The sequence below is a fragment of the Sesamum indicum genome, unplaced genomic scaffold (assembly GCF_000512975.1).
Source record: "Sesamum indicum cultivar Zhongzhi No. 13 unplaced genomic scaffold, S_indicum_v1.0 scaffold00124, whole genome shotgun sequence".
NCBI classification, from domain to species: Eukaryota; Viridiplantae; Streptophyta; class Magnoliopsida; order Lamiales; family Pedaliaceae; genus Sesamum; species Sesamum indicum.
The window spans coordinates 366,880-377,303 of NW_011628051.1; the positions used below are offsets into that span (position 1 = coordinate 366,880).

The 10,424-nt window shown below is 36.8% G+C and overlaps 3 protein-coding genes across 3 annotated transcripts in view; 1 reads left to right on the plus strand and 2 right to left on the minus strand.

Annotated features, from left to right (window-relative positions):
* Nucleotides 1-2,082, minus strand: part of LOC105179158 (probable inactive receptor kinase RLK902) — a 2,606-nt gene extending 524 nt beyond the window's left edge. Inside the window, exons 1-2 of the mRNA XM_020691248.1 lie at nucleotides 1,292-2,082; nucleotides 6-382 (exon numbers count right to left, since the gene is read on the minus strand). Of these exons, the coding sequence (XP_020546907.1) occupies nucleotides 6-382; nucleotides 1,292-1,805 (891 nt within the window). The 5' untranslated portion in view covers nucleotides 1,806-2,082. The remainder of the gene's footprint in view (nucleotides 1-5; nucleotides 383-1,291) is intronic.
* Nucleotides 2,083-5,655: 3,573 nt separating this feature from the next.
* LOC105179131 lies at nucleotides 5,656-6,575 on the plus strand. The gene has a single exon (XM_011102729.2). It carries the CDS (start codon nucleotides 5,687-5,689, stop codon nucleotides 6,320-6,322), a length of 636 nt encoding a protein of 211 aa, XP_011101031.1. The 5' UTR covers nucleotides 5,656-5,686; the 3' UTR covers nucleotides 6,323-6,575.
* On the minus strand, nucleotides 6,398-10,415 carry LOC105179130 (probable polygalacturonase). The gene is made up of 6 exons (XM_011102728.2): nucleotides 10,299-10,415; nucleotides 9,450-10,123; nucleotides 8,628-8,748; nucleotides 8,117-8,291; nucleotides 7,573-7,643; nucleotides 6,398-7,458 (listed from the first exon to the last, which is right to left on the minus strand). Exons 2-6 carry the CDS (start codon nucleotides 9,783-9,785, stop codon nucleotides 6,818-6,820), a joined length of 1,344 nt encoding a protein of 447 aa, XP_011101030.1. The 5' UTR covers nucleotides 9,786-10,123; nucleotides 10,299-10,415; the 3' UTR covers nucleotides 6,398-6,817.
* Nucleotides 10,416-10,424: the final 9 nt, after the last annotated feature.

Below are 10,424 nucleotides of genomic sequence, written 5' to 3' on the forward strand. Positions count from 1 at the left end.
TCAACGTTTTCAACCCCTAATGAAACCTTAGGCCATCCTAGTATGTCCATCAACACCATACCAAAGTTATATATGTCGCTTTCCTGCGATATCGTCTCGACTAGAGCTCGTTCAGGTGAAGGGGTTGATATCTCAGCCTGGCCGGTGTCATCAACCTCCACCTGATCCGCCAACTGCACGAAGCCATAGTCGGAGAGACGGGCGGTGAAGTCGATGTCGATCATGACGTTGGAGGACTTGATGTTGCCATGCAGGTTTAGCTGCAAGTGCTTCTCTCTTGGAGGGTTTTGTGAATGGATGTATGCAATTGCTTTGGCTATGCCATGGACTATCTTGAACCTGTGCTTCCATTCTAAGGCAGTGTGCCCTTGTTCCCTTGCACCTAATTATAATCAAGAAAATGTCTCATACTACTAGCTTACTACTATATTGAAGTTGAACTTTAGTTTGTAAAAATGATACTTGTTTAGGATTTTTGCATGAAATTTTGGTACTATAAATTGATGCCCATATAATTTTTTGTTATACTTAATTAGGGATTGAAAAACACATAAACTGTGTTGGTGTGATATTATAATATTTTTGTAACATATTATAAGTATAATCATTTTAATTATAAATTGATATTACTATCGTTTCACAAGCTTCAAAGTCATATTGTATCCAAATACTTCAAACTTTTACTATTAAAATAAACTTTAAGGTAAATTACAATGACGCCCCCTCAGATCAGATCTAATTAATGAAGCACTCATTGCCATTTGCAAAATTACAAGTATATATACCCATCAAAGTTGTAATTGTAATTACAAGTATACTTTTCATTCACTGGCAAAATTTTGCACAAACCCCGACTAGCGGGTGTACCCTATAATTTTATAAAGAGTAGGGAGTGTTTGGTAATTAAGCATAAACTCACAAATTTGATGTAATTTACCCTAAAATCAAATGCTTTATAAACTCTAAAAGATCTTATAAGATACATGAGCTTATAAACAAATTTAGCAAAACACCTCTGAATGTAAGTATATCTATAACATGAACATAATTATAGTAGATGATCTGAATTAATAACTATAATGAAGAAATAAAGACACCATGCATATAAATTTTTTAAACACATCAAGTGTACATATTGATTGGAATAGAATATAAAAAAGAAAAAAAAATTGAAATGAAAACCTCAATTTGAAACCACAACATCTTGAAATTGAGACAATAAATACCTCAAAATCAACTCAATCGAAAACAAACATAGGACAAAGCATGTATTAGGAAAAAAAAGAGTTACCAGAAAGCAAATCAGCAAGACTGCCCATGGGATAATAATCACAAACCACAAACTTGATCCTCTTAGCATAGAGATAAGCAGTGACAGGCACCAAGAACTCACACTGGTTTCCCACCTGAGCCACCCTCTCAATCCTCCTCCCAAACTCGCGTTTCCTAATAGCGACTCTCCTAAACCTTTTCACTGCACAAATTTTGCCCCCTAGAAGCACCACCTTCTCAGTCATCCCTAGAGGGCTCTCCCCCACCACCCCAACTGATGCCCTCAAGACCTGCCTAAGTGTCATCGACTCCGAACTATTCGGACTTTGATTATAACTACCCGCAACGACTTTATTGCCACTTACACGACTATTGTAACTATCATTCCATTCGTCGAATGAGACCAATGGGATGTCGTCCATGAACCCTACGATGAAGTCTTCATCGTATTCGGATATGGAGGCCGTCGACCGGAGGCTCGATTCCCCCCCTCGAGGGCTCCTCTTTGGCTTAGTGAAAGCTCTTGATAGCATGTTCTTGCTAAGGCAGAAAGAAGTGTTACAATGGTGGTTTTTTTTCTTTTTTTTTTTTGTTTTCCCTCTTTGTATTTGTGATGTTTCTGCAAGGGTGTGGCATGGAGAAGAGAGGGTGGTGGTGGGCTATTTGATTCAAAGTTTGGATGAGTGTGATTGGTTTGACATATGTTTGTCCTAGGAAACTACGGTTGGAAATTGGATTTATGTGCAGCTTTTGAGGTGGTCATCGATCATGCATATGAAATAACGATATTTTTTTGTACTTGTCTCAGAAATTTGTTGTCCTTACCTATATATGAATCAACTCGAGTTCATCTACGTTTTTGAGTCAATGTAATTTTTTCTTATGAGTTGGGATTGTATCACATCTTATGAGTTGGATTTCTTTGTCTGATGTTGTTGTAATGTTGTAATTTGGCATATAAAACAAACATATGACCTTAATATATGCATTGTTGAAACTTTTCAAGGAGAGATTAAAATGAAAAGGATATAATATAGCATAAAGATCAATAAAGAATTAGATGAGAGAGAAGAAGCAAGATTTTATCATACTATGAAATATAGATAATTGACTGAATCTATTAATTTACAGAATTTTCATTAGGAATCCAACGGCCGTACAATATTTAATTTACAGTAGACAAGATGGTGAAGAGTTCCCGATTTATCTCATTACATATGTGAATTGAGCAAAAAAAAATTAAAAAAAAATGTATAAAAGAATTAATAAATTACATTCTGATTTTGAAAAATAAAGCAAATTACCCTACATTAATAGTTTAGATAGGGGATAGTTTGCTTTATTTCTAAAACACAGAAGTAATTTGCTTTTTTTAATAATTTTTTTTTATTTGCTTTTTATATCACATGAGCTAAATTGCAATATTTCTAATAGCTCCGCTCCAATTCCATGTACTCACTAGTGGAAATAAGGAGGATTAGTTGGTGGGCCTTTTACGCATGTGGGCTTTATGATCTGCAGGCTTAGACACTCCAATCAACTAGTTTAATTTGGGCTTTCCTTCATTTCATCTATAATATATCCTGTTGGAGCCCAAATCATTTCTTGTCACTGACAGATAATTGGGCCTTTTGGCCCACAAACTATTTTTTTTTTTTTTCTTGTTAAATACAAGGATGGAGGGGTGAGGAACTTAAATTTGAAATCGATTATTTTTTATTTATACTTTATTATTAAAAAAACACTTTTTTTTTATGTGACCCTTGATTATGATTGGTCATTTATTTAAAGGATAATTACACTCTCTTTTCCTAAGGTTTGATGTAATTATACGTAGTTCTCCTGTGGTTCCGAAAATTACATCTAGCACCCCTGAGTTTGCTGCAGTCTAACTATAAATCCCTTTGTTAGTCAAAATTCACCAAATTTAATGATATTAATAAAAAAAATAGAGAAAAATCTATGTTTGCCTCTGATTGACTTATTACTAATTTATTACAGGTCAAATAAATATTTTTATGTTCAAATTACCCTCATACTTCTCCACGCATTAATATATGAGAGGAGGTATATTTTCATCGTTATAAAGATAGTTTAGTTAGAAAAAAATTATTTAACCTGTAATAAGCCAGTAATAAGTCAATCGAGAGTAAACATCAATTTTTATTCAGTTCTTTTATTAATATCAATAAATTTAGTGAATTTTGACTAACATATGAACTTATTTATTAGACAAAACAAATATTAAGGGTGCTAAATGTAATTTTCAACCCACAGAGGGTGTCTGTGTAACTACACAAAAGTTCAAAGGAAGGGTGTAATTATCCCTTATTTAAAATTAACTATTTTTAACTTATTCATTTATTATAATCTTCCATAATCACCTTTTCGTAGTTATCTTTTCTCTTTTCTCGTGCACTTTTTAATTTCTCCTAAATTATGCATTAGCTTTGTTTATCAATATGTTTTTAGAAATCAAAATATTTATATTAACTTGTTAACTTATATATATTTTTAGGTACTTCTTCCCTCTTCAAAAGTTAAATAATACAATTTATGTATTGATGCTTGTGATTTTAGCATGGATTTAAAGTTCTTCAATTTTGATGTTATTTGGGCTAATTGAACTAAAACACTTGAGAAAAAAAGAACCTATAAAACAACACGTTAGTATTTCGATGCTTAAGTTAGTCCCGAATTTAAGAATAAATAAACGTGGAGATAAATTATAATGACAAATTGTGATAGAGATATGAATCGTAAGCAAGAGCATGAATTTTAAAATGGCAGAATAGCAATGAGAGAGTTATCAGAATACTGAAGGGTTGTTTGTTGAGGAGTGCCACTCATATTTATAGAGGAGGAGCCCTTCTCCGCAAAAAATTTGGAGAGAGTTGTGTATCCGAGAAGGAAGGGGCGAGAGTCTAGTGGATAAGGTCACCTTGTAACTGCTCCTTGCGCAACATGTATTCGGATGAGGAAGGACTCCTTCTTCGTGAAGATTCCTGCCTTGCAAGGAGTCCCCTAAGGCTGAATAGTCCAATCCTTTGAGGACACCTTCCTTCCCTCGGATTGGCCTTGAAAAGGTGCAGCAGACCTTCATACTGGGCCTCCTTCTTGGTCTAATATTGATGGAGCAAGCTTCTTTTTTGGACAGGTTTTGGTATGGTGGACTCCCTCTCGGGTTGAGCCCAGTGGGTCCCCCTTTTGAGCCGAACCATGCAGGGTGCTTCCTTCTTAGGCTAAGCTTAGTGCCCTTGGCAGGCTGACTCTCTCCTGGGCTGGCGGGCTTGGCTTGGGCTTAGCATTTCTTCTTGGACCAATTATTTTTGAGTCATACCCTCATGTATATATACATATATATATATATTACGTTAAATAATTTTTTTAAAAAATTATGTACATATATAGAATATATCACACATACGATTATAAAGAAAAGATGTAATGCCAATTCAAACAATTAATATTCAAATGCCCCAAGGGCAGACAAAATTATTGACATCTTGAATAATACAAGATGTACATTAATCGTAAGTATTTATTCTTTTTATTAATATAAAAAAATAGTATTTCTTGAAGTAATTTGGTGCATTTGATATTTAACATAAATATTAAGTATAGGAATTATCATTTTGCTAAAGTTACTAAGATTGATTCCCCATCCCCATCATTTAAATCGTAATATCCATTTCCACACGCAATGCAAAGTACGTCAAACTTGTGACTAAATTTTGGGGTACATTAAGTCACTTTCTTTAAAGTTTAGTATGATTATAAAATATTATTTAAAAAATTATAAATATTTTTATTTTAACGTTTATTTCATTAATTTTTGTTAAATTGTCATCCAATTTTATAATAAATTAATTAAAATACCCTTTTGAATTATAAATTACAACTTTATATATTTTTTTAAAGCTTTTAAGAATATTTTATGAACTTATATGCATTGTGAATTTTACTTTACTCATTCTTAAAATTTTGTACATTTTTTCAAATATTTAAAGAAGAAATCAGTGAAGGTAAAGTAATAATTTTCGTCTTCCTATTTAGAGGTTATATAATTATTTTTATTTAAAAATTATATAAAAAAAGGAAAGAGGTAGTCATATTTTATCCTAATTTTTAAGGGGAAGAAAAAAAATAAAAAAGAAGTCTAAGCAGAAAAAGAAAGTCAAACCAATCGTAGCGCAGGCTTATATTATATGGTCCTCTTGCGTGACATCTCACGCCCACCGAATTCAGATCCAACCTTAAAATTCGGTCCCCTCCATGACACGTGGACGGTCCACTAGTTGCCCGCAACCTCGTCCACCAGTGCACTCCCATTCCAAACCTACCCGAACTGCCCGGATCTCACCTATATCAAAATTTTCCGCCCCCTCAACATCTTCACTGCAAAATTTTCACCATGGCAAAATTCTACGCCGCCGTCATAGCACTCTTCTGCCTATTCACCCTCTCGCTCGCCCGTACTTCGCCGGAAAACGATGACGTCACCACACAGGTTTCTCTTCCTCTGGCTGAAGCCCGCCCCGCAGACCTTCCTAGCGAGCCGGTCAAAACCGAAACAGAGTCCAACTCCGTAGTCGCTACCTCCGTGCCCTTGACAAAAGTCACTTTTCGTCCGGTCAACCGCCGTTTCCGTGTGGGATCAAAACGTCCCTGCCGCCACCACTTTAGAATTTACCCCACGTTGAGGGAAATCGACGAGATCCCCTTCGGGGATGATATGATCATTCCCTCCGGCGAGAACAGCGACTTCGAGAACCCCGTACTTCACGGAGAAGGGCCGCGGGTTCGCCGGCGGTGGGTGAGGCTGCACCACCACCACGATGAGGACAGCGACAGTGATGACGACGAGGATGACGAACGGATGAAGAAGATCTTTAAGCGGTACGATTACGACAGGTTCAACAGGGAGAAGGAGCTGAAGGTTTTGAAGAAAATGAGGAAGCATTTCAGGCTTCAGCATGAGGAGAAAGAGAGAGAAAAGAGAAGTGGTTTCATGAAGCGCGTGCGCAAGTTCTTGGACCATTATTTCTAGATATTCGACTTTCATCATTTACTGATGGAATTATATATGCTGCTGCTAAAATAATCATGCGAGATAAATAATATGTACGTTTCTCGGTTTCAGATCCAACGTCTTGCATTGGTTCATGGACACACAGTAGTATGTGTAGTGAGTTGTGAAATTTTCATTTTTCCCTTTTGGTTTTTGTGGTCTGTAAATAAGTTTGCATCCGTTTGAGATGTGGAGGATCATATGCATATGTATACATATATATATACAGATATATTCTCTTTGTTTTGTACTATGATTTGATCATGATTCATTAATTCGATCATGGAGTAAAGAGGCCAGCGTAGTTTGCTAAGGAATGATCTGGTTTTGGCTGAAGGAAGATGTTCAAAGTGCCTATGGAAAATTTTCATAGTTGTATATACTAATCAGAAAGTTCTGTCTTCATTCAAACACATAATCATCATATTACAACATGAATTCTTGTAAAAGAGGAACAAATTTGACGAGTTCTAATCAGAAGGAAGACGAGCATGCACCTGTTTGCTGGTGGCTGGTAAGCTGAGAACACGGCCATGGGCTGACTTGAACTGCTGCTCCTCTTACATCAGAGCATTGCCATGGCAAATTCCTCGGCCCTCTCGCACCACGAAGATGGATGTTGGAGAGACAAATCCCAGTAAATGGTGCATTTTTCAGACCATGAATCAGACCAGGTTGCTGCACTCTTTCTCCCCAGATATTCTTGATAACGACATCCTTAAGAACTGGGAGGGCGTTTCGGTTATAGTACTCATCTGGGTGGTCTCCGACATCGCCAGAAATCTTTATCCCTTTTCTTGCATCCTCCATGTAGACGTTTGAGACTGTGATGTTTCTTATAACGCCTCCCCTGCCGACATTGGTCTTCAAATGGATGCCAACTCCCATGTTGAATAGGTTTATGTGCTCGGCTAGAACATCCTCGACACCACCAGAGGTTTCGCTTCCGACTGCGATTCCAGCAAATGGAGACGACCCGGTTACCCGTCTAATGGTGATTCCATGACTAGGACGACCATATGCTATTCCATATTCGTCCCACCCGCTCTTCACGGCTATGAGGTCGTCTCCTGTTGATATGTAGGCGTCCTCGATGCACACATGGGAGCTTGAGTCTGTATCATGAAATAATCTTGATATAAGCAAAATCAGTGTTTTCAAAGGTCATCTAACGGAATTGTGATTACATAGACATTTGAAATATAGCACCGTTCCATTTTGTATCATACCCGGATCAATTCCATCGGTGTTGGGAGAGTCAGCAGGGGCCAGTATCGTCACATATCGAATTACAACATTGCTGGCAAGAGGAAAAGCGTGAGTTAAACCAGCTCACCTATGTATCACATTTTATGCATTTGCAAGCCAAAGTGACTAGAAGTCCAGAGTAATCGATTGTGACAAAAGCTCAATATGAAAAGTTATGGTTCGTGGGAGTCTCCATATTCTATGTTCAGATAATTTATCACAGGTATCAAAGTGAAGTAGATAAAAGTAGTATTTTATAGGACTAGTGTTAGTAGTAGGTGAAAATGGCCATGAAAAGCATATATACAGATTAAGATGAGACTTGGAAATACGTTTCTATGTTGTTCATGATTGAAATCGAACCACGTACTGGCAATTATGTGGTGACTAATCTTTCTAAGAGTAATTTGTTTCCCAGAAAACAAGAAGCATTTTCCTAGTTAATGACCAGAAAGAATAAAACGTTTTTACATGTTATTAACCACTCATGCTAGCTGATAAGAAATTGTGGTATTAGGTCATTACCTGCAATACACAGGGTGTATGTTCCAAAAGGGTGAGTTCTTGAAAATTACATTGGAAATTATTACACCTCTGGAGTTCATTAATTCAATAAGGTTTGGTCTAGTAAACTTGAGAGTTCTTTGCCTCCACATGTTCCACCAGATGCCACCTTGGCCATCTATCGTCCCATTTTCACCTATTAAAAAATAAATAAATTGGAAACAACATGTTATTACTTCCTTTAAGAAAAACAAACATGACATAGAATACACGCTTGATCTTTTATGTTCTTCGTCAAATCAGGTTCTAGTATGTTCACAATTCTTTTCTTTAATGGTAGAAAAGTACAGGAAGAGCGCGACCAGCGTGGAACCATTTTCAAGTCTCTTTCCTAATATCAGTTCTATGCAAAAAAGAATTTAGAGAGGAAAAAAAGATAATTTGAGAGTCATCCAAAAGATTGCCTCAGGATGTTTTTTTCGAAAATGAAACCCAATGTACATTTAGCCCAGATGATCCATCTCAAATGTACCTGTGATTATGACATCATGTAGCCCATCCCCATGGATGAAGCTCATATACCTTCCTCCAGGTCGTTCTCTTCCTCTTCCATAAGATGGCAATGGCGCTACCAAGGGCCATTGCTCTGTATCCTAAAGCATTGAGGACAGAACAAGTCAAAGATCCATGCCACTTGTAAATATTATAACAAGGAGTCAAATACAGAGGAAAAAGAATCCATTTCTAGGTTACACCTCCCAAGAATGAACTTTTGTCCTGTCAGGACTATTTAAACTTATACTGTTGCACAAAGATAAGGACACCAAATATAGCTCAACAATGACATGAGCTATGCCTATTTTGGATCTCCATCAAAACCTCATCATTTTACTCTATCTTTAACGTTTAGTATTATTTGCCAGGCCTACATGACTCTGTTGTCAATTACAATAGCTGGCAGAACATATTTAAATGAACAAGAAGTCCGCCAACTGGATCGTCGGCCCACAAAATTTAATGTGTCCCTCGTAAGCTCTAATTCTTTACCATCTATATCCCTAACCCTATAGCGTATCATACCATTTCAACATAACTCCAGTCCAATGAATCAAACAAATTACAATTAACATTCCACGTGGTCCCATTTCAAGTTCTCATCACAAGTTTGCAATAGATAATAGACTAAACAATACTTCATATGGTAGCAAGTACCAAGAACAGTGCTATCTCAGGTACAAAATTAAGCAGGAGAAATCAAAGAAGAATAAATTGCTCAACATAGTTAGATTCAACTGATAAAGCAGAACACAAACAAGAATTCTCATAGAGAAAACAAAGGAGAAAATTTCAATACCATTGTGGCTTTGATGACCGCTCCTCTAGCCAAGTAAAGAGTCATGTGGCTGGTTAGATTGAAGGGTCCAGTCAAATACTCTCCAGGAGGAATATAAAGAAGAGTGCCACCCCTCCTCCTTAAATGCTCAATTCTATATATTGCTGCCCTGAATGCTTTTGTGTTCAAAGTCACCCCATCACCCACACCTCCAAAATCCGTTATAGATATCTTGTCGTATCGGTTCCTCATGGGGACAATCCACGAGCATGTTTCCCACTCAGCATTGGCATAATTTATGGACAGCAGTAGTATAACCCCAATGCGGAGCAGAATTAAATAATCAAAGCAGTGCATTTTCAGCTTTCTAAAGCAGCTAGGAAAGGAAAAATGGTGGAATTTGGTTGTTGAATAAGTGGATTTACTGGGGAAAAAGAACAAACAGAAGGCAACAAGAAAGAAGCATCTATGTTGAGTATGATATTGTTGAAAAACAGGAGCAAAAATCAATAATATCGCATATGAGTTCAAGGAAACGAGTCAAAAGAAAAGGTTTTCACTTAGATTTTGGTTCAGTAAAGGCACAACACTGGACAAAAGAAGCGCTATTTAATGCTGCACCAACACAAAGTAATGAAGAATCCAACCAGTAAAATCCAAATATAGATCTTCTGTACAATGATGATACAGCAATCCTGCATTCCCAAAGCAAAACGAAGAACACAAGAAACTCAAGCTTCCAGAAATCGGAGAAAACACAGTCCTGTGATGAAAAATGGGGAAGAAAACACACAGAAACAAACAAAATAATAGTAACTGAAACCAAAAACACACTCAGAAACAAGTGTGTGTAAAACAGTAAAAAGCTACCTGAAGCTGAAAGCCGAGTTTCAGTTTGTCAACAAGTGAATGTCTTTGCCGAAGAACACAGAGAGAGAGAGAGAGAGAGAGAGAGAGAGAGAGAGAGAGAGAGAGAGAGAGAGAGAGAGAGAGAGA

Bases quoted from the DNA above. Each gene is read 5' to 3' on its own strand.
- LOC105179131 (XM_011102729.2), top strand. From the start codon at position 5,687: ATGGCAAAATTCTACGCCGCCGTCATAGCACTCTTCTGCCTATTCACC.
- LOC105179130 (XM_011102728.2), bottom strand. From the start codon at position 9,785: ATGCACTGCTTTGATTATTTAATTCTGCTCCGCATTGGGGTTATACTA. The intron at 8,749-9,449 runs GTATTGAAATTT...TCAATGCTTTAG, and splicing joins CGGTCATCAAAGCCACAATG to GATACAGAGCAATGGCCCTT. The intron at 8,292-8,627 runs GTACATTTGAGA...ATTTTTTAATAG, and splicing joins ACATGATGTCATAATCACAG to GTGAAAATGGGACGATAGAT.